We start from the raw sequence: 25,162 nt of genomic DNA on the forward strand, positions 1-25,162 counted from the left end.
TGCAAAATACTAACGTGAATTCCTTACAGACGAATGGTAAAAACTGGTAGAAGCCGACTTCGGCGAAGATAAGTTTGGATTCCGCAGGAATGTTGGAAGTCGTGAGCTATACTGAGCCTAAGACTTATCTTAGAAGGTAGATTAAGGAAAGGCAAAGCTACATTTCTAGCATTTGTGGACTTAGAGAATGCTTTTGACAATGTTGACTGGAGTACTCTCTTTCAAATTCTAAAGGTGGCAGGGGTCAAATACAATTATTGATGAGTCTACTCTTACACAACGCCGTACAGCCTCATCAGTGCTACTGCGCTAGTAATTCTTGGACGGGAATCTTGAACAATAGCTATGTGCTCCCGTTCCGAGACCTTTTTCTGTGTCAGAATATTCGTTTGGTATTACAGAGGCATATTCCACTTAACATACATTAGATGCATCTCAGCAAGGTGAGAGTGATGGCACCTCTTCAACAGCCCCTTGTTAAAACTATACAGTGACTAACACTACCGCGGATACAACAAAGTGCTTTTGGAATAGTTGTAAAAGTAGCATAACCAATGCTGTCCATTGTGTGTGATTAGCTATAAGACGCTTTCTGACACGTGCCTCGGACACATTTCTCGTTCAGATTCGAAAATATTCCTTTCCGTCCGCTGATCACAAGTTGCAGATAAAAGTTTTGTATCCTCAACTGGTGGCATAATTTTCGCGACACAGATTTGAAACTTGCTGTGTACCTTTTCCTCCATGACAAATGTTGTGATAACTTCATAGTCATACGTGTTCTGCAACCTTAAGGTTTCTGGACGAGGTTATTTCTGGTAGCTACCATTATTTCCTATTTTTCCAGTGCCATATTGTGTCGGAGAAGCAACCGTCGGTAAGCCGGTAATATCTCTAGTTTTCCGGCGACGTTACTTCGTAAGATATATAAGGGAGGAAGTAATATTTTCGTCCACTTCGTAGAAATAACGCTCCATAAATGTAACAACAAACTGCATCATGATGTACGGCACTCCACTTACATCGTCTCTCACAAGAGGTTGAGGAGCACCTCTGTAAGAGTACTGTTCTTTCAAAACGAATCCTCGTCGAGATATATCGTTTCTTTCTGGAACTTCTTCGCCTCCTCGACCGATACTCAGTAGGAAGATCCAAGAATCGATATAACACGCCTTTTGTTGTAACTTCCTGATCGGAGGAATTACATTTCCTTAAGTGATGTGCAACACAGCAGACTTTTAATCTGGCAGTTAGTTACAGCAACATGATTCAGCTCTCTACAAAAGCGTAACCGTATTCGACACCACGTCGCGGTGCGTGAGTGTAGCAGAATCGAATTAGTGTGGTTTCAAAATTACTGTTTACAGTACAAGAATTCTAGACTACAACTGATGCTAGCTACTATCGTGTAACTAGTTTCAAAACTATATTCCCTAATGCACTGTCTGTGTCTTTTGAGTTGTTACAAATAAAATACAAATAGTTACATAGTAAAATTTAATGTTTTTGGGAATAGTTTATTGCTTATGTGTATTACATTATTTTTTCTAGTTTTTCTTTGTTTCTTCTTGTTACTACATAGGTAACACATCATGTGTCCTCATAAAATATACGCCCTGTAAAACAACATCTTTCCGTCATTGTACTGAATATATATTATCTAATAACAATATCCGTTTCTGTATTTGACATATTGTATCATTTTTATCAGAACTTCTTCTCTCTGTCGCCCATTCCTTTCTTGTCTTCATGAAGTACTTTAGAAGTGTATCTTTCACTTCAGATTGCTTCATGTTATTTCTTCCCATTTGTCCTTATTGCTGAGGTACCGGCTACGGTGAACCATAACCTTTTTTCCCTTTTTTTAGTCTTTCTCCATAATTAAAGTACCTTGTTTATCATTGAACTTTGCTCACTAATTTGTTGTACATATAAGGGAAAAAGCTTTATTTTGTTTCGATATTTTATCTATATTTTGTACCTACTCTTATTGCTTCTTTTATATTGCATACTTCATTTTTGTAATCATTGGTATTTCAAGTACATCGTGTATCCAGCTTGTAATCCAATTTTAATTAGTGGCACTCATACAATCATTTCGGTATTTCTACTAGATTGTGGTGTTTTGGTTTCGTGTTCTTAGAGATACTGTTCTTGAATTATTTTGGAAAAGTCGTAAGCTCTTCCCGTTTCATTAATTTTAAATCTGCTGGAGATATTTATAATCCATTCTGGGTTGCCAGATTTACATATGTTTCTACCTTATTTGTCTATTTATATGCAATTCCGCCTATTTTTCATGTTGGAAATTTAATTTCTTCAGCGTCTGAGACCAATCCTGTTTGCTGTATTCTCATATGATAACTATTTTTATTCCGAAGTCATCTGCATTTGCTAGTCAGAGGATCTTAATTGGATAAGATTTCTTCGCTACAATTAATGGTTAAATTTTGTGACTTTTACCCTCCAGTCTTCAGATCCCTAAAATTTTTAACACTTTTAAACACTAAAGCTGATATGCCTAACGTAACTGAAATTTCTGTACTATTTTCAGAACACTGATGTGAGGCCACAGTGAGCCGTATGAGAATATATCTCATGCTACTCACGTATAATAAGGGAAAAAGGAGGAATTTCGCTATCATCCCGAGAACTGTAGCTATGGAGTATATCATTTATGATACCGAAGCGGCCATACGGACCGTTCCTTGTGAAAGAATAGAGGAAATACACACTCAAATAGCCAGGATGTGGCACCGAGAAAATCACGAGCTTACAGTGTGAAGAAAGAAGAGCTAAAAACTATTAAGAATCTCAACGCCAACAACAGTATATTGATACTGCCTGACGATAAGGGAAATGTGGCCGTCTAAATGAAGACCGTAGATTATGAGCAAAAGATGCAGGACCTATTAGATCCGACGACATAGCGACGCAGCGTATCATACGAAAATACGAATCGGTTAGTCAAGGCGTCTTCTCTGCCGGCGGACATACGGACATACAGAGAAACCTGCGCAACACAGAAGCCCTACCACCTCGGCTGTATGAATTACCTAAGATCTATAAGAACAACGTTCCACTAAGACCGATTGTTAGCGCTTCTGGCTCACCGACGTATCAACTGGCAAAACACGCGGCCTATATGCTCCAGCCGCCGAAGGGGGTGGGGGGGGGGGGGGGGGGTGGGGGGGAGACTGTCACATACATAAAGGACTTGGGACGCTTCATTAAGAAGCTGAAGAAACTAAAACTTTCGCCAAACGACGACCAGGTAAGCTTTGAAGTTGTTTGTTTACTTACGAAAGTGCCATTCGGCGACTCTCCGGAGCACATCGGTTCCATTTTCAATCAAGACATCACAAAGCTTTTTCATGCGTGTCTCACCACGAGCTGTTTCATGTGGAATGGCAATTTCTACAAAGAGCTGGAAGGCGTTGCCATGGGTAGTCCTCTTATTCCAGTGGTGTCCAACTTCTCCATGGAACATTTCGAAGCATAGTCACTGGACATATCGAACTGTAAACCTAAGGTGTGGTACACATACGTTGATATTACTTTCGTTGTGTAGAGCCATGGTGAAGCAAAGCTCGGTGAACTCCTAAGACACTTGAACAGCCTCCATGCCAACATAAAATTTGCCATGGAAATAGTAAAGGACAAAGAAACTACCACTTCCCGATGTGCTGGTCACAAGGTACGGCGAAAAACCTGGGCCAAAGAGTGTGTCAAAAATCGACAGGCACGCACTGATACATGCACAATTTATCAAACCAACACCCGAGCCAGAAGAGAGATATGATTGGTACACCCGTAACGCGAGCAGGACGGATAGCTCAGCAGCAGCACCTCAGACGAGAAATGCAACAACTGGAAAGTGTTCTGAGGAGCAATGGATACTCCTCAAGTTACATCAGAAGTTTAACAGAGCCAAACACTCGGCGAAGCGACAAGTCAAAACAAAAAAAGTCCGGTACGGCCTTTCTGTTATACATTCCCAGAGTGACGGACAGAATCGGCCATATATTGCGCAAACACGGAGTGAAGGTGCTTTTCAAACCAACAAAGAAGATCAAGGAGTATTTTCGATCAGCAATGGAGAAAAGAGACCCACTTAGAATGTATTTAATGTACCGCTTACAATGCACGTGCGGAAAAGTTTATGTCGAAGTGACTGGACGTTCCAACAACATCAGGATCAAAGAACATAAGTTACATTGCAGGTTGGGACATGTGCAGAAATCGGCTGTGGCAGAGCACGCACTATGTGAGACGGACCAGATAGTAAAATTCGCCCACAAGGACATTCTGGCTGTAGAACAGCACTATCACACCCGCTTGTTCAGAGAGGCGATTTTTGGGTCATCAGTCTTCTGACTGGTTTGATGCGGCCCACCACGAATTCCTCTCCTGTGCCATCCTCTTTATCTCAGAGTAGTACTTGCAACCTACGTCCTCTATTACTTGCTGGATGTATTCCACTCTCTGTCCTCCTCTACAGCTTTGGTTCTCTACAACTCCTTCTGGCATCTTGGAAGTCGTTTTCTCATGTCATAACAGATGTCCTATTATCCTGCCCCTTCTCCGTTTCAGGGTTTTCCACATATTCCTTCCCTCTCTAATTCTGCAAAGAACCTCCTCATTCCTTATCTTATCATTCCATCTAATTTTCAACATTCGTTTTTAGCACCACATCTAAAATGCCTCGAGTCTCTTGTGCTCCGGTTTTTCCACAGTCCATGTTTCACTACCATACAATGCTGTACTCTGACGTACATACTCAGAAATAGCGTCCAGAAATTAATGCCGATATTTGATATTAGTAGACTTCTCTTGGCCAGGAATGCCCTTTTTGCCATAGCTAGTATGCTTTTTATGGCTTTCTTGCTCCGTCAGTCACTCATTATTGCTGCCTAGGTAGCAGAATACCTAAACTTCATCTACTTCGTGACCATCGATCCTAATATTAAGTTTCTCGCTGTTCACATTTCTACTACTTCTCATTGCCTTCGACTTTCTACGACTTACTCTCAGGCCATACTGTTTACTCATTAGACTGTCCATTCCGTTCAGCAGATCATGTAATTCATCTTCACTTTCACTCAGGATAGCAATTTCTTCAGCAAATCATATCATTGATATCCTTTCACCTTGAATCTTAAATCCACTCCTGAACCTTTCTTCTATTTCCATCATTGCTTCCACGATGTATAGATTGAGCAGTTGGGGCAAAAGATTACATCTCTGTCTTACAGCCTTTTTAATACGAGCACTTAGTTCTTCGTCATCCACTCTTATTATTCCCTCTTAGCTGTTGTACATATTGTGCATGATTTGTCTCTCCCTATAGCTTACACATATTTTTCTTAGAATTTCGAACACCTGGCGCCTTTTTACATTGCCGAACGCTTCTTCCAGGTCGACAAATCCTGTCAACGTGTCTTGATTTTTCTTTAGCCTTGCTTCCATTATTAACCGCAACGTCAGAACTGCCTCTCTCGCGCCTTTACCTTTCCTAAAGCCAAACTGATCGTCATCTAGCGCATTCTCAATTTTCTTTTCCAGTCTTCTCTATATTATTCTAGTCACCAACTTGGACCCATGAGCTGTTAAGCTGATTGTGCGATAATTATTTCACTTGTCAGCTCTTGCCGTTTTCGGAATTCTGTGGATGATATTTTTCCGAAAGTCATATCGTATGTCGCCAGACTCATACCTTCTACACACCAAATTGAATAGTCGTTTTGTAACTATTTACCCCAACGATTTTAGAAATTGTGATGGAATGTTATCTATCCCTTCTGCCGTCTTTGATCCTCCAAAGCTCTTTTAAATTCTGATTCTAATACCGGGTCCCCTATCTCTTCTAAATTGACTCCTGTTTCTTCTTGATCAAATCAGACAAATATTTCCCCTTATAAGGGCTTTCAGTGTATAGTAATACAAAAACACGGGAACAGTTCCAACAAGAAAGAAGGAAGCCTTAAGTAAACGCATCCTGGCTTCCTGTGCTGCAGCGAACGACCGTCGCAGGTAGCAAGAGGAGAACTGCACCGGAAATGACCACGGACAAGCCCTCGGACGATGGCGCGCCAGGTACATGTAGTCTGCGGCTGCGAGCTGGACTTTGACAATGCCAGCCGCTCATAGTGAAGAAAGGTCAGTAAAATCGTCAGACGAACGTCGGCGGAAGAACCCGAGACAGAAGCCAATAGTCACGTTGTCAAGAACGATACTTCATTTAATGGATGACTACTTTGAAAAGTTCACTTTTTGTCGCAGAAGCGTAGTTAATTATTCCTCTGCAGCTGTGGTGTGGTAGGATGATTTTTGTGTTGACTTACACCTTCATGGAAAGTCGCAAGTGTTCAAGTGTTTAATCATTTGTGACCTCCTCAATAGTTCATTATTCGCAAGTGTATTTGCTTCATTATCTCCCTTATTACGGTTCTTTGTGGAAACCAAGACAATTAAGGTCGTGTGCAAGAGCGCAGTTAAGAGGAGTCGTACCATTCTATCTTGAAAATGTTAAATTGGCTATATAAATGCTAGTTTTTTCAGAATTGTTGAGTATATTTGTTGTGGTTTGCAGGAAAGCCAACACCTTGGTCCTGAAGGAGGCCGAAATGCACGCGTTTTAGCTCACGCAGGCTTGCGTGAGGTCTGGAACATGACAAGGGAATTAGAATTGAGAAAAAAGGACGTAGCTGGTGGAATATTTAACTTCAATCCATTAATGACGAACGTCGCTCTTGATGGTATCAATAGAAACTGATCATGGCGCCTTGCTAGGTCGTAACAAATAACGTAGCTGATGGCTATGCTAACTATCGTCTCGGCAAATGAGAGCGTTGAAGTCAGCGAACCATCGCTAGCAAAGCCGGCTGCACAACTGGGGCGAGTGCTAGGAAGTCTCTCTAGACCTGCGTGTGGTGGCTCTTGGTCTGCAATCACTGATAGTGGCGACACGCGGGTCCGACGTATACTAACGGACCGCAGCCGATTCAAAGGCTACCACCTAGCAAGTGTGGTGTCTGGTGGTGACACCACAATATTAATATCAATTACATTTGAATACATTGTGTGAGTGAACAGTGATCAATGTGTTACAAATATTTACTATCAAAAATAGTCTCTGTCACTATTTATTTATTACGGTGACCGGTTTCGACCACTACTGTGGTCATCTTCAGACCAATGAGTAAGAGCCTCCTTGTCGTGGTAAATCACTACTAGTAATGTTATTCGGTAAATAACTTGTAGCTGTAGATTTAAAAGTTTCTGAGAAAAAATGAGGATCTGTACTGAAAAAAATTAATTTTGAGAAATTAGCGTTTCAAAGAAAAAGAATCAATACGCAGCCAATTAACGCAAACAAAATTTGTTAGAATTACCCTGGCTGGTAGTCCTCATCTCCTTCTTCATATTCCCCACCCTTTCCCTTCTCCTGGAATCTACATTTTTTGGACATACTGTTGGCTGCAATCCCTGCCTTCGTGTTTCACAGTTGGTCGAAGATCATTATACTCCTAGCATTGTTTTAACCTTTATGAATTCCAAGATACTTCAAAATCCATAATCTCCCAGAATAGTCGTCATCAAAAGTAAGAGAATTGTCTGAAATATCAAGTTCCAACACTGGCCTTCCAATAGAAACATTTTTGGTATCCTTGATCATATGCTATTGTGAAAAAATTCGTGAGCAATATGTGTGTTTTGCTTTCCAGACAGCTCTGGATGGACAAGATTCTGAAACAGAAGTTTCATGGGAAGCACAGCAGCATTTGGTATCAATTTTGTGTGGGAGAGCCCACAATTGAAGTTCCTCTTTTGCCTTCTGGTGTTTAGACCACTCAATGGGACATAGGTTGTGATTGGTTCAGCATTTGTGGACAACTTGTGGAAACAAATTGCCCAAACAGTTATCATCATTTCATCTATATTACCCGTGTTGCTTCCAACAGTCTGGTGCACATCCTCCTCTGTGTATGATTAATGCGCTCAAGTTTTGTATTGAACAAGTGACAACAGGGTTTATTCTCCACCAATCATGCAAAACGAAATTCTCAGAAATGGCAGTTGATCATTATTTTGAAATAACTATTTAAAACAATAAATATTTTAATATTCCTATAAAACGAACACCAAATTAAGCATAAACGGGGATCTATTTTCATAATCTGCACAAAAGTAAAAATGCCAAATTAGTCATTTTGGGTGGTACAGCTCCTCTTAATCACTGCATAGTAGTTGTATGATTGCTTAACTATGAAACACTTTCTGAAAGAATGTGTACTAGAGGCTTGCATTTTCTTAGAAAAAGTGTTTTTAATGAAAATAGCTGGGTATTGTTGATACTCTTACTGACTCTTGTTCCCCATAATATCCATCCCGTTCAAGGGATCTGGTGAGCCATGACACCAGCTTCTTTATGCCCTCGTTTAAGAACTCTTCTACCAGCTCCTTCCCCAACTACAGAATCCCTTTCTGACCCTGCTTGTAAATTAAATATTTAATTCCACTAGTGTCTGCCTTGACGGACATGAAAAGATGATAATGTGACGGCGCCAAGTCAGGTAAATACGGGGAGTGAATCAGAATAGCCCAGCTAAATGACTCCCGATCTCCTTATTGGCTAAGGATGACTGAGGACGAGCATTTTCGTGCAGCAGACACACCTCTCTCGTCATTATTCCCCAGCGTTTGTTTTGAATGCTAATTTTTTTTTCTCACATTGTCGCTGTGCACTGATGGTCACCTCCTGAGGCAGAAATTAGAGCAAAATGATGCCGGTTTGGTTTCAAAACACTGAGACCATGATTTTTTTGGTAGATGGAGAATTGGTGTGACGCCACTGTGAAAACAGTCGTTATCTCTGAGGTGTGCAATGAGCCACTCATGTTTCATCTCCAGTCACAATGAAACTGAGAAAACGCTCAAATTCCAATAGATGTCGTTAAAGAGCCTCGAGGCTGTTACTATCAAGAATTTTCTTGTGCTGCTCTATCAGCTGTTTTGGGACCCATCTCTCGCACATTTTCCGGTATCCCTGTGTTTCTGTGACTGTCTCGCATACTAGAATTCTGGAGAGTTGTGGAAACGTAGTAGAAATAGGATCTATTGTCAATCGGAGTTCTACACGAACAGCTGTTCTTCAACTTTTTGCACCAGTTCATCAGTCAGAATGGAAGGGCTTCCACCCCAACCCCAATCCCTCTTCACCATAAGCATTTGTTCCGCGCCCATTAAACTCCCGATACCGCACCTTACATCTGTTAGTAGCACCTTCGCCGTAAAGCGTTATGATTCGCGAAACAATTTAGGTATTTGTTGTCCCTTCCTCAAGTAGGAAGTGGTTTACAGTATGTGGTTGCCACTTGGCGGGAATTCTTACCGATCTTTCATGTAACTATAAGCCATACATTAAGCTTACGTACTACAATGTTCCTGCGATGGCTGCTCTCACCCACTTATACCACTCAGTTTGCCATTCCTTAAAAAAAGAAAAAGAAAAGGTACAAGCCCACAGCCTGTTACGATCGCATTGCACTTACTATCTCAACATGCCTCGTACTGGTCAGCCCATCACACATCTGTAAACACGATCGTGCCGCTCGGGCTAGCGGCAGGGTATGAGGCGTGTTGCCACGGTCCGCGCGGGTCCTCCCGTCGGAGGTTCGAGTCCTCCCTCGGGCATGGGTGTGTAGCGTAAGTTAGTTTAAGTTAGATTAAGTAGTGCGTAAGCTTAGGGACGATGACCTCAGCAGTTTTGTCTCATAAGACTGTACCACAAATTTCCATTTTTTTTTTCTAAACACAACCACGAGTGTAAAATAATGCTTCTCTTGTAACGCTTCTCCCATTTCTGTTTACAGGGGGGAGTGAACCTTCTACATGATGCCTCTCGGTCGCAGACGACGTGAGACACTAGCGGCGTCTAATGAAGCCGACGAGCGCGATGAAAACAACTCACAGACAATGCAGTAGACGCTGATAAGTGGCCTCGCAAATTTATGGTGCGGGCCTTAGCGCTCAGTCGCTGTCAGCTGCTGTAGAGCCCGGAGCCGCGATACCAGCTGCAGCCGAGCCACGCCGGCGGGGCATCCAGCACACGGCGCCCGCCGCTCGCCGAGCGACGTTACACCGCCTGTCGGTCCGAAACAGGCTCTTTGCTACTGGCAGTGGGGATTTCGCCATGCTCCATAACATCAGAAGACGGTAGTGTTTGTGTCCACTGCCATACCAAGTCACCGAGATATGTGAGTGACAATACGCTTGACGATCTGTAGTTCTCATATGAATACAAGGCAAGCACGCTGTAGTACGAAGGGTAAAGTGATTTTACACTCAAGTGTTAGCACTAGGACGTGGCAACATCTGAGTATCACCTGCAGAGCACATAAACCTTTCCTATTATTATGTGCTCAATTTTCTTTGCTCGCCGTTAGTAACCGCGGGTATGTACTTATGCCAATTCTTAATGAAGATGTCCTTCATCTCTTTCGACCGGGTGTCCGAATATATCGGATAGAAGCAGCAGAGAGTATCTTTCCTTTTGGACTACATCGGATCGAAGACTGAAGCTTGTGTTTACTGTTTGGAACAGTGTTGAGTGAGACAGGTGCGCTGTTGTTAAACGTAGTAAGAGATATAGTGTTTCTGAGAGCGTAGCGCAATGGGTATCACGGTTTCGATATCGACGCCTCCTCCAGACATGAACGAGACTCTGGCGGAGGCGCTGCTGAACGAGACTCTGTCGGTGCGCGAGTACCTGGAGCTGACGCGCGGGCCCAAACACCTGTCGCCGTGGGTGGTCGTGCCCATCACCGTCGTCTACTCCGTCATCTTCGTGACGGGCGTGCTCGGCAACGTGGCCGTGTGCGCCGTCATCGTACGCTCGCCCAGCATGCGCACCACAACAAACTACTACCTGTTCAGCCTCGCCATCTCCGACCTCATACTGCTCCTGCTAGGTGAGTACACTGCAATTCTATCAAAGCCTACTACGACATACATGCTACTACATAAGTCCTCCACGATCTTTGCCAGTGAACGATGTTACCTCTCTCCTCTCCCGTCCTCTTCTTTAAACAAGGTTCATTAGCCATTACATCGGCGTCTGCAAAAATTTTCACAAGCAGGAGCAAGATTCAGAACTTGCCAGTTTCGATACAGGCCGAAGTGCTTTGGTGAATTTCAGTATGTGTGGTGCTCCAAGAACTAAATTTAATCATAAGTTCTCAACTGTATCTTAAACATTGACAGTTATCTGTTTAGTATTTCTACGGTAAATGTCTTAGCTACAAATTGGTAACTACAGTTAAATAGTATGGGTGCAAAGACAATATTTTGAGCTATTAGTATGAGTAGGAATGCGTCTTTTCGGTGTAGCCGTCTAAATTACGTCCTCGTACGATTAAATGCGACGAGTAGTGAAAGAGAGCTGGAAAATATTGAGAAAACATTTTATTAATATTCCTATAATATTGCATAGAAACTGAAAACGAAACATCTTAATTAACAGAAACAGTCACAATGACGACATAATCCTGCTAGTTGTCAACAAAAATGTCAGATTAACACCCTTCGAAGTGGAGAAACAGGAACTAAACTATAAAAGGCTTATTCAACTTAATTACTGTTTATAATACTTCATTATTAATAAAACACCACATCTGTTCATGTTAACAATTTATTGGATTACTTACATGGTTTCTGTCTTTTTGTGTTGATTGGCATAACTGACGTTGAGAAAAATGTGTTTCAAAGCTCCAATTTTTTAGGTTGGTTAGCTAACTTGTATCCGACATTGCCTAACACATGCACATGCCGTGGAGCTCCACTCGGAGGTAACACAGATCGAATCCTGGTGGAGGATGGTAGTTTTACTGCCAGTACTTGGCCAGGAACGGGAGGAGAGGTTTCTGATCATCAGTGTTTGCATTAGGTTTTCCGTGATTTCCCTAAACTGCTCCAGGCAAATGCCGTGATGGTTCGTTCGAAAGGGCATCGCCGACTTTCTTCCTTGTCCTTCCCTAATCCTCGCTGACTGGTCTCTTCCATCAAACAACCCCCTCTTCCCATCCGCAGAGCCCACTCCACAATTCATGACAAGTTGGAGGAAGGCAAGAGTGAACCATCTCCGCTAGGATCTTGCCATGAGCGGTGAGGCAGGGACCCTGCTTCTGCTCCCCCTACGCTCATTTCCTGTGCATGGGACTAATTCCCCCCCCCCCCTTCCCCGCCCACCATGAACCATCGACCACGCCGCTGGTGCGGAGGCTTGCGTGCCTCAACGACACAGATAGCCGTACCGTAGGTACAACCACAACGGAGGGGTATCTGTTGAGAGGCCAGACAAACGTGTGGTTCCTGAAGAGCGGCAGCAGCCATTTCAGTCGTTGCAGAGGCAACAGTCTGGATGATTGACTGATCTGGCCCTGTAACACTAACCAAAATGGCTTTGCTGTGCTTTTACCGCGAACGGCTGGAAGCAAGAGGAAACTACAGCCGTTATTTTTCCCGAGGGCATGCAGCTTTACTGTATGATTAAATGATGATGGCGTCCTCTTGGGTAAAATATTCCGGAGGTAGAATAGTCCCCCATTCGAATCTCCGGGAACTGGCGTTCTACGGATCGCAGCGTATGTCAGATCCCTTAATCGGGCAGGTAGGTTAGAAAATTTAAAAACGGAAATGCATAGGTTAAAGTTAGATACAGTGGGAATTAGTGAATATCGGTGGCAGGAGGTACAAGACTTTTGGTCAGGTTTATAAATACAAAATCAATTAGGGGTAATAGATGAGTAGGTTTCATAATGCATAAAAAATAGGAGTGCAGGTAAGCTACTAGAAACAACATAGTGAACGCATTATTGTGGCCAAGATGGACACGAAGCCCATGACTACTAAAGTAGTACAGGTTTATATGCCAACTAGCTCCGCAGATGATGAAGAAGAGATGAACTGTATAATGAGATAAAAGAAATTATTCAGGTAATGAAGGACGACGAAAATTTAATAGTTATGGGTGACTCGAATTCAACAGTAGGAAAAGGAAGAGAAGAAAACGTGGTAGGTGAATATGGATTGGGGCTAAGAAATGAAAGAGGAAGCCGCCTGGTAGAATTTTGCACACAACATAACTCAATCATACCTAACACTTGGTTCAAGAATAATGAAAGAAGGTTGTATAAATGATAAAACCATGGAGATACAAAAAAAGGTTCAGATAGATTATACACTCCTGGAAATAGAAATAAGAACACCGTGAATTCATTGTCCCAGGAAGGGGAAACTTTATTGACACATTCCTGGGGTCAGATACATCACATGATCACACTGACAGAACCACAGGCACATAGACACAGGCAACAGAGCATGCACAATGTCGGCACTAGTACAGTGTATATCCACCTTTCGCAGCAATGCAGGCTGCTATTCTCCCATGGAGACGATTGTAGAGATGCTGGATGTAGTCCTGTGGAACGGCTTGCCATGCCATTTCCACCTGGCGCCTCAGTTGGACCAGCTTTCGTGCTGGACGTGCAGACCGCGTGAGACGACGCTTCATTTAGTCCCAAACATGCTCAATGGGGGACAGATCCGGAGATCTTGCCGGCCAGGGTAGTTGACTTACACCTTCTAGAGCACGTTGGGTGGCACGGGATTCATGCGGACGTGCATTGTCCTGTTGGAACAGCAAGTTCCCTTGCCGGTCTAGGAATGGTAGAACGATGGGTTCGATGACGGCTTGGATGTACCGTGCACTATTCAGTGTCCCCTCGACGATCACCAAAGGTGTACGGCCAGTGTAGGAGATCGCTCCGCACATCATGATGCCGGGTGTTGGCCCTGTGTGCCTCGGTTGTATGCACTCCTGATTGTGGCACTCACCTGCACGGCGCCAAACACGCATACGACCATCATTGGCACCAAGGCAGAAGCGACTCTCATCGCTGAAGACGACACGTCTCCATTCGTCCCTCCATTCACGCCTGTCGCGACACCACTGGAGGCGGGCTGCACGATGTTGGGGCGTGAGCGGAAGACGGCCTAACGGTGTGCGGGACAGTAGCCCAGCTTCATGAAGACAGTTGCGTATGGTCCTCGCCGATACCCCAGGAGCAACAGTGTCCCTAATTTGCTGGGAATGGTGGTTCGGTCCCCTACGGCACTGCGTAGGATCCTACGGTCTTGACGTGCATCCGTGCGTCGCTGCGGTCCGGTCCCAGGTCGACGGGCACGTGCACCTTCCGCCGACCACTGGCGACAACATCGATGTACTGTGGAGACCTCACGCCCCACGTGTTGAGCAATTCGGCGGTACGTCCACCCGGCCTCCCGCATGCCCACTATACGCCCTCGCTCAAAGTCCGTCAATTGCACATACGGTTCACGTCCACGCTGCCGCGGCATGCTACCAGTGTGAAAGACTGCGATGGAGCTCCGTATGCCACGGCAAACTGGCTGACACTGACGGCGGCGGTGCACAAATGCTGCGCAGCTAGCGCCATTCGACGGCCAACACCGCGGTTCCTGGTGTGTCCGCTGTGCCGTGCGTGTGATCATTGCTTGTACAGCCCTCTCGCAGTGTCCGGAGCAAGTATGGTGGGTCTGACACACCGATGTCAATGTGTTCTTTTTTCCATTTCCAGGAGTGTATAACGGTAAGACAAAGATTTAGGAACCAGGTTTTAAGTTTCAAGGGGCAGATGTGGACTCTGACCAAAATCTATTGGTTATGAACTGTATATTAAATCTGAAGACAATGCAATAAATTGGGAATTTAAGGAGATGGACCTGGATAAACTGACTAAACCAGAGGTTGTACGGAGTTTCAGGGAGAGAATAAGGGAACGATTGACAGGAATGGGGGAAACAAATACAGTAGACAAAAAATGGGTAGCTTTGAGGAATGAAATAGTGAAGGCAGCAGAGGATCAAGCAGCTACAAAGACAAAAGCTAGTAGGAATCTTTGGATAACAGAAGAGATCCTGAATTTAATTGATGAAAGGAGAAAATACAAAAATGCAGTAAGTTAAGCAGGCAAAACGGAATACAAACGTCTCAGAAATGAGATCGACAGCAAGTGCAAAATTGCTAAGCAGGGATGGCTAGAGGACAAATGTAAGGATGTAGAGGCTTATCTCACGAGGGGTAAAATAGACACTGCCTACAAGAAAATTAGAGAGACCTTTGGAGATAAGAGAGCCACTTGTTTGAATATCAAGAGCTCAGATGGAAACCCAGTTCTAAGCAAAGAAGGAAAAGGAAAAAGGTGGAAGGAGTATATAGAGGTTCTATACAATGGCGATGTACTTGAGGACAATATTATGGAAATGGAAGAGGATATAGATGAAGATGAAATGGGAGATACGATACTGCGTGAAGAGTTTGACAGATCACTGAAAGACCTGAGACGAAACAAGGGCACGGAGGTAGACAACATTCCATTAGAACTAGTGACACCCTTGGGAGAGCCAGTCCTGATAGAACTCTACCATCTGGTGAGCAAGATGTATGAGACAGGCGAAATTCCCTCAGACTTCAAGAAGAATATAATAATTCCAATCCCAAAGAAAGCAGGTGTTCACAGATGTGAAAATTACCGAAATATCAGTTTAATAAGTCACAGCTGCAAAATACTAACGTGAATTCTTTACAGACGAATGGAAAAACTGGTAGAAGCCGACCTCGGGGAGGATCAGTTTGGAGCCCTTAGAAATGTTGGAACACGTGAGGCAATACTGACAGTTCGAGGTATCTTAGAAGAAAGATTAAGGAAAGGCAGACCTACGTTTTAAGCATGTGTAGGCTTAGAGAAAGCTTTTGACAATATTGACTGGAATACTCTCTTTCCAAATCTGAAGGTGGCAGGGGAAAAATACAGGGAGCGAAAGGCTATTTACAATTTGTACGGAAACCAGATGGCGGTCATAAGAGTCGAGGGGCATGAAAGGGAAGCAGTGGTTGGGAAAGGAGTGAGACAGGGTTGTAGCCTCTCCCCGATGTTATTCAATCTGTATATTGAGCAAGCAGTAAAGGAAACAAAAGAAAAATTTGGAGTAGGTATTAAAATTCATGGAGAAGAAATAAAAACTTTGAGGTTCGACGATGACATTGTAATTCTGTCAGAGACCGCAAAGACTTGGAAGAGCAGTTGAACGGAATGGACAGTGTCTTAAAAAGAGGATATAAGATGAACATCAACAAAAGCAAAACGAGGATAATGGAATGTAGTCGAATTAAGTTGGGTGATGCTGAGGGAATTAGATTAGGAAATGAGACACTTAAAGAAGTAAAGGAGTTTTGCTATTTGAGGATCAAAACAACTGATGATGGTCGAAGTAGAGAAGATACCAAATTTCGACTGGCAATGGCAAGGAAAGCGTTTCTGAAGAAGAGAAATTTGTTAACATCGAGTATTGATTGAACTGTTTGGAGGTCGTTTCTGAAAGTATTTGTATGGAGTGTAGCCATGTATGTAAGTGAAACGTGGACGATTAATAATTTAGACAAGAAGAGTATACAGGATTTCGAAATGTGGTGCTACAGAAGAATGCTGAAGATTAGATGGGTAGATCACATAACTAACGAGGAGGTATTGAATAGAATTGGGGAGAAGAGAAGTTTGACGGACAACTTGACTAGAGGAAGGGGTCTGTTGGTAGGACATGTTCTGAGGCATCAAGGTATCACAAATTGAGAAATTTAGTACTGGAGGGCAGCGTGGAGGGTAAAAATCGTAGAGAGAAACCAAGAGATGAGTACACTAAGCAATTTCAGTAGGATGTAGGCTGCAGTAGGTACGGGGAGTTGAAGAGGCTTGCACAGGATAGAATAGCATGGAGAGCTGCATCAAACCAGTCTCAGGGGGTGAAGACCACGGCAACAACAACAACGACAACGGGGCTAATTTTTAATCGTGTAGTCCATGGCCAATATATGGGAAACCATCCTCCAGTTGCCGATAGAATCAATTTTTTAGTAGCCTAACACTCTTCTTTCCAGTTTATCACATTTAATGCAGAGAGCGAACTCTACTGAGAGTTCTTAGATCTGTGACTGCACTCTGGACTGCCTTGCATGCGCAGACTTTAATAAAGGTCCAGTCAGGTAGAGTCTCAGGTTGACGTAACTTTTCGTTCTCCATTCATGAGAGATTTCTCGAAGAAACTAAGTCGCTTTTGTTCTCTACTTTTTCATGTTATTTTTATCTGGGAGCGTATTTTAATTTTTCAAAACAGTGTTGCCATTAATTTTAGGATCTTTAGAATATTAGAATCCCTTTAGAGTACAAAATTACTCGGTAGGTTCCTATTTGTACCTCGCGAAGAGATTTTCTTCAATCGTTTGACTCAATTCGTCCATGAGATCTAGAGGAACACTTATACCGTGTTCGTAGATTAGCAGAAGGTACTCCATACTCTTTCATAGTATCCCCTAGTGAAAAAAATACAATTTATTTCATACGAGATAAGCCTTAAGAAATTCACAGACGTTATGGTTAGTTTCGTGGAACCCAAATGAGGTGATTTGCAGGCAGCCACTACTGTTCACAATATAAGCACATCGGATAGAGAGATTGTCAGCCTACACGAGACATGACTGTAATACCGTGTAGCTCTTTGAGTTTCTTCCTAAAGTGCCAGGAGTTGTCCCAAAATTTGAAAGATAGGTTCAATTTGTTAAGAACGCTGCTGTAGATAGGATTTTGCATAGGGCAGGATCTGCTACTGTTAGAGATAAAATTCGTTTTACTCGTCGGAAGTAGGACATTGCTTCTGAACAACTGTATCATCGGCATGTGAAGGTAGCAGCTGTTTTATCTCCTGAATCATGGGACTGGATTGATGACACGCTATGGGCAAAGTCTGATTGGGTTCACGAAGTGGCTACAAAAAGACAGTTTGCCAGGAACAGCCGATTGGACCAGCTTTCTCAGGGGGACTCTGTTATTCGACGTCCTGTCATAAATTCGACGGGTAAGGATCTGGACGAAGTGGTTAAATTTTGCTCCTACTCCGAAGACTTTGTTGATATCATCATTCATCAGTGCCGTTGCAGAAGCTGCACGATCGCTGTCAGAGGATTCTGGTGAAGAAATGAGACGTGAAACCTGCCCAGGAAAATACGCAACATCATCCACAAACAAAATGTTTCCAAGGAAGAAAGATATGAGATAGGAAAGCTGCGTGAGGATACTAACACAGTCGTCCTGCGAGCTGATAAAGGTAATGCTTCCGTCCTTTTGCTTCATGAAGTCTACAAGTTCTGGTGCATGCCGGAAGATTAAAAAAGATCCTACCAACAAACTGACAAATAAGGACTGCTGCCTTGCTGAACGCTTCATCAATACCAAAAGAAGTCATAATAAGTTGAAAAGTGCGATGTGCAGTACCACCGAGATTTTATTGGCTTACTACAGTTCACAAGATGGATAAGGATGAGCGTCTAGAGGACTTGTCTCAGAGGCTTATAACGAGAACTAATGGCTCACCAGCGTATTGTATTGCCAATTATTTAACTTCCTTATTAAAACCACTGGCAGGAAAATTTAGTCACCTCATTCTTAATTCTATGGATTTTATTCAGAGACTTAGCAATATCAGGCTGAATAGTACGGATGTGCTTCTTAGTTTTGAGGTGGTATCATTATATACCAAGGTGATTTAAAGGACTCTTTATACCTCATCGTCCAACATTTTGATAAGAAAATTACGGCCTTATTTGAACATTCGCTTTTATCATCTTATTTTCAGATTAATGGTGAATTTTATGAGCAGATTGATGGCCTCCTCTCCCCACTAGTAGCTAATTTATTCATGGAAGACTTCTAGGACAAGGCCCTTGACTCAGCAAGTTTTAAACCAACAGTCGTCTGGAGGTACGCGGACGACACATTTTTGGCATAGCCTCAAGGGATGGATAAATTACATCGATTTATTGAGCATTTGATCTCTATCCATGTTAGTATAAAATTTAGTATGGAAATAGAAAAAGACGGCTGCCTCCCTTCTTTGGATGTTGTCGTTCGCCTTAATGATGATGGCACATTAGGACATGCCTACACACACAAATCTGTATCCACAAGCGAGTAGCTGCCATCACCTTTCACAAACCATGGGTGTCCTTAAGCCCTTAGTGCATAGAGCGCACTGTATATCCGGTAAGAGATAATTTGCAAGAAGACCTCACATACCTCAAGAGCATTTTTAAAGCGAATGGATTTTCTCCGCAACAAATTCGTAGAGCATTCATTGTAAAACCTAGAATGCAGGCATGTGATAGGGAAGAAGAGAGTAATTTCTTCAGATAAAAAGCGTTTTTGTTCTATGTGGGAGCTCTCTCCACGAAGATAGGCCGTATTCTTGAGGCACTGTGTTAAGTTGATCTTCCGGCCATCCACGAAGATTGCAGCTTTACTCGTCTCTGTATAGGAAGATTTACTGCTTCGTATAGCGGGTGTGTATCACATTTCCTGGTGGAAATTGTGAGAAGTCATACATACGTCATACAACTCGCACCGATCATGAGAGATGTGTGGAGCATCGAAGATACATACGTCAATTACAGCCAGACAACTCGGCTGTGGCCGAACATTGTATTGATACAGGGGCTGCTATGAATTACAGTGATGTGAAGATTTTAACATCCACCTTTTCCCTTTTGGTTTCTGTCTTCAAGGAAGCTATAGAGATTAGCTAATAATTTAATAAGTAGAGATAATGGAATCAATTTGGACAAAGCATGGAATGCGGATCTCGAGGTAATTAAACTACAGAGAACTCGTCATGGTGTCACCGCCGCGAACATACATCGATAAGCGAATCGAATGTCAGTACGCCTTCGCCACAGGCGGCGCATGTGTAAGCGCTTTTCCTTGCCGATGACCAGCGTCTGTGACCCTCATGTGTTGTACCGCCGCGGTGGAGCATATAAGGCGGCACTTGGCATCTTATCGTCAGTCCTGTGACTCACTGTTAGGATGGCCGGACGATATGCGGCCGAAATGTCACTTGAGGATGTTTTATTTGCGCGGCTGCATGCCAGAAATTTGACGGGCTATTACTGTTGTAGGTTAGATTAATGCGTAAAAGAGATCAAGTTGATTGATGTCATGTCTGTAGTGCTTAAGGGCGATGTGTTTTTGCTCTAGAAGACCTGCAGCCAATGGAGAAGCTGATAGCAGCGGAACACTACAAGAGTCAAGTTTAGACAGGGGCTTTTCGAATGACTAGCTCAAGGGAGCGTCTCTGGACATTTACACGAGTTCTGGAGGGAGGCAGATCTGCCTACGGTAACGAGTGGTACAAGATCGCGAAGATGTTTCATTCTCTGAAGAAACTTCATATTTAGAGAAGTGTGAATATGTTCCATAGTAGGACTCTACCGTTTGCCGCTTGGTTTGCGACACTGAGTATAGACAGAGTATGAGTTCCAATTCTTTGTATTGCATGTGATGATTTGGAAATCGGCTTCTTCAACTCTCAACTGTTTTGAGGTGGAAAATATTTTGTGTATAGTGATTACCAAATGGCCGGCCGGTGTGGCCGATCGGTTCTAAGAGCTTCAGTCTGCAACCGCGCGACCGCTACAGCGATGTCCTTAGGTTAGTTAGGTTTACGTAGTTCTAAGTTCTAGAGGACTGATGACCTCAGATGTTAAGTCCCATAGTGCTCAGAGACATTTGGACCATTTGATTACCAAATGGACGTGATTTTCGCAAGTTTTCGATGATTATTTAGTTTGCGGATTTCGGTACCATTCTTATGACGTCCTCAACGTAACTTTCTGCATTCGATAAGGGTATTTGCTGTCTGTATTTTAAATGCGTAGACTATATGAGTGCTGGATCACAGTTACATGTTAGAACTTTGCAAAAAATTATCTGCGGCACGAAATCATACGTACTCGGCTCGACCCTACGACTAAACCGAGCTGTTATTTCAAAATAGAGACGTGCGTAGTTGCAGCATCTGTAGTACGAGTAGCCACATACAAAGATGAAACTGGTTTGCCCGTGTGGACTGCTGTTTGGAAGAGCAACTATACTCGTCAGAAGCTGTAACGTACCGTCGCAGAGTACGCAAAAGGTCTTACCATTTGTAATAAATACTTTGAGGTACGAGTTATGACGAAATAACTTGCTTCTCTTTAGCGTAACAGAAAGTAAGTTGCAAAACATCGGTAACTGCACATGAAAAGTTAAACGTGGAGGTAAGGACAGTGATCATTGACACCAGTCATTATGTGAGGAAAAAGTATCAGGTGCCCCAAAACCTTGGCCACATAACTATAGAGTTCATTTGGCACTAATGAGGCAGAAGGACATTGATGTACGGAAGAAATGATTGCCCAAGTCATTGTATGACAATAATACTTGTTGGATCAGTTTTTTAAGGAAGGTTGAACTCACGTTAATTTGTAGCAATATTGATAAATCCTCTCGCCATACCATTCATGAACAGCACAGCAACTGGTTTATTCCAACAGGATATTGCAAGACCCCACACTGTAGTTCACGCCACTTACACCAGAGCAATGTTGGGACACTTGACTATCCTGAGTGGTCCACAGATTTGTGATCCCTGGAGCATTTTTGGAATGTCATTGGAGTGTGTATACCGTCATAGTATAGTGAAATTAGCGGTCAACATGAACTGATTGTATAGTTTTCAGACATGGAAGAAGTTCCTCAAGATAACATTATTCGTAGAGTATGCTTGATCGGCAGATCTGACACGTGCACGCGGTACCCTAGCGACACACTGCTCTCAGACAACGCGTTTAGTCGCCAGCATCTTCTGGTTATGAAGACTTGAGGTAGTGTCGTGTGGATGCCTCCCATTAATAGTTAAACCGATAATCGTGGTTATGGCGGCTTTCATGTCAAGGACAGTGGCCTCGCCACGAATCATCAGCATACAAGGAACTAACCATTTCGTAGATCAGTTTAGAACCTCGCACTTAAACATATACGCAGGCACACTGCAGACTGGCAACACAAAATCTTAGCACTCAATAAGCTTCATTTCTAGCCGGCCTGTGTGGCCGGGTGGTTCTAGGCGCTTCAGTCTGGAGGCGCGCGACCGCTACGGTCGCAGTTTCGAATCCTGCCTCGGGCATGGATGTGTGTGATGTCCTTAGATTAGTTAGGTTTAAGTAGTTCTACGTTCTAGGGGACTGATGACATTAGCAGTTGAGTCCCACAAGATTTCACACACATTTGACCATTTGAACTGATTAATTACGGAAGTCGTTGTATTCTAGCACATTAATACCTTAGAGAAGAATGAAAAATATGTCTTTGGGAATCAAAATGTCGTCTGCTGACAACAACCGTATGATATAGCCAACTGCAACTGGTGGCACCGAAAAGCAGAAGGCGGTGGCCAGATTAACACACTGTTTGTTAACTTCTGGAAGGGATTCAACAAAGTTCTGTACTATCTTCTTGTGTAAAAATACAAGCTTAATTAACATCTTAGCAGCTCTGTGACTTACACGTTCTAATTAATGTACAGTAATCATCTTTAGGCATACTGTTCACGCAGTTTATAAATTGAGAATAACGTCACATATGTCACGCTATCGTGAATGTGGGCAATGTAATACATCAAAACTTCTGCGAAATGCACCAGTGCCTTTTATTACACACGCCATAATCATCAGAAATATTTCATTCTATACCTCATCATTAATGAATTTTGATGAATGGAAATGTGAAAATGTTTCCAGCGAACAATAATATGACGAGAATGTTGGAGCCATTTTCAGACATTCAGGAGTTACTGTTTTCGCAAATGGCATACTTCGCATCATAGTTAACAGCTGTAGCAAAGATGCAGCTATAAAACAGTGAAGTTGTACTGACATTAAGCGTGGAGAGGGCAGTGACTCTTACGACGACCAGCAGGAGTGAAATTGACTGCAAAATAGCCAATATGTACCCCCTGCTTTTAACAATTTAACTACATCTGCTTTTGAAGTGGACAGCTCTTGAGCCTTTATCAACTCTTGTCGCATTATTTGAAAATCGAAGTTTCAGCTGAAGTACTGAAGTTCAGTATGCGGAACTTTATAGTACGAAAAACTAAGACAATATTATGGAATGATGCATAAATATCCTTCCCACAACTAAATGTTTCTTAATGGAAGCAAGAGCAGAACGGTATGGCGTATCTGCAACAGGATCTTGTTTATTAAACGAACCACTGATAAGACTCAGACGAGTGTGTGTTTCTGAATGAAAACAAGTTTATGAATGCAGTATCGTGATGTAATATTCGACCCTCTTTGCATTTAGGCAGTGGTTCGCAACCTTCCTGAGACCGTTACCCTTCAGCGCAATTACCTATTTGCTAGTACGCCCTCTCTCCCTCCCCCTGCTGGCCATACCACCATCGCTATCAACCATCAACATAAGCGCCTAACTAATCTTCCTTAGAACAGTTCCATTTCTAAAAGACGAAAGGTAAATGATAGCTACTATTTATAGCAGTTTTAGTTAACAGTGGACTAATGGGTCAATGAGACAAACGGTACTTCTTATTTGTAACACCGTTTTCCTATACAAACCTGAAGCTAATTTCAGTGCATCTGGATTGCTGCTTACAACTCCATTTCGGAAAAGAAAGTGAATCGTCCACACTGAGGGTAAACCCTTGTTATAAAACATGCTTCCTGTGAACTTCTACTTGATTCACCCAGTCCCTGCAACCCATTTAAAATCAACCAAATTAAAATATGTGCACTAAACGTGTTTCTGGATCATAACTTTATTGCTGGACCCCTTACTTCTGAACTGGAAAAATTGGACAATTTCAGGCTCTGAGTGTTTTGTGTCTAAAGACTGTGGCTGATAATGAAACCTTCCCGTCTAATATTGGATGAACGTTTGCTTGCTGACTGAACGCTGCGTCTCTTAAAATCTTTTAACTGCTGCTCTGTCAAGACTACCTGCTGATTATTACGACGAAACATAAAATGTGTTGTCGCCGTGGCCCTCAGTCGTTACCTGAAATTATTAAGACTGATTCTTACCTTTAATTATTTATACTGGATCGCCATCTGACTGCTACAGCAAACTGTGGAATGAATATACTTACTTCTCTTTAACATAATTATAAGCTGCTGGTGGAGTTTCATAATACTTTGTGACTGGAATTCTTTAAGTTGAAGTTAATTTAGATTTGATAAAAGCTGAAGCTCAGTTTAGACTTTTCTTTTAAGATAACAATAAATTCCGTAAAGCATTTACGTGAATGATTTTGGGATAGAAAATTCTTAATGCATTTAATCTGGTAGAAGTTAACTATATTCTGAGAACGATCTTGACAAACAATTACAAGGGGTATAGTTCTTTACAAAAATTCTTAAAAAGTAGCGTTGCGCTACATACCTAATTTTCCATCAAAATTACATAACTATATTCTGAGAACGATCTTGACAAACAATTACAAGGGGCATAGTTCTTTACAAAAATTCTTAAAAACTAGCATTGCGCTACATATAGCGAGTGGCTGGCGAGCACACCGCTTCTTTCAAAGTGTTAATTCATACCTCGCTTACACCGACCTCCTCTCACGTCTCGCTAGCTACGACTGCCTCGTCTCACATCTTACTCGCAACTGCTCGCTTCCAACGCTCAATACTACAAAAGTGCGGTCTCGCCGCCAACAATGGTTTTTGGTGCAGACAATCCCTGCTACCATTACAGATGTATTACTGCGCGCTGTTTCCCGCTCTTCCTCAAAATGTATCTATGCGCGGTTTCCCGCTCTTTCTCAATAATACACAATGCAATTTAATTAACAAAACAATTTAAATAAGAAACAGTTCAGATAATTACATGCTAAAACAGTTTAAATACGCCTATTACATAATTACAATAATAACAATGTAGCGTAGGCCCTAAAGCACCTGAGTAGCCACTACATGGTTTCTGTTGTGTTGCCCCGTCAATTAGTTCGTTTACTGTTGCTAAGTAAAGAAGAGTTTCCGGTCTATTGCGGGAACTACAGACAACACAGAAAAGGCATGTTAATGAGATTCTTTAGTATATGTGATGTACGAGTCTCCATTTTTCTGTCGTAGATTCATAGCAAAAAGTATGTATGTAGTGCATGGACTGTGTGAGGAAAATTTTGTTCATAA

General features: G+C 42.6%; 1 protein-coding gene across 1 annotated transcript in view; it reads left to right on the top strand.

Annotated features, from left to right (window-relative positions):
* Positions 1-25,162, top strand: part of LOC126281901 (neuropeptides capa receptor-like) — a 1,128,817-nt gene that overhangs the window by 474,768 nt on the left and 628,887 nt on the right. Inside the window, exon 2 of the mRNA XM_049981224.1 lies at positions 9,876-10,973. Coding sequence (XP_049837181.1) covers positions 10,676-10,973 — 298 coding nt within the window. The 5' untranslated portion in view covers positions 9,876-10,675. The remainder of the gene's footprint in view (positions 1-9,875; positions 10,974-25,162) is intronic.

Source organism: Schistocerca gregaria, chromosome 7, assembly GCF_023897955.1.
Source record: "Schistocerca gregaria isolate iqSchGreg1 chromosome 7, iqSchGreg1.2, whole genome shotgun sequence".
Classification (NCBI taxonomy): domain Eukaryota; kingdom Metazoa; phylum Arthropoda; class Insecta; order Orthoptera; family Acrididae; genus Schistocerca; species Schistocerca gregaria.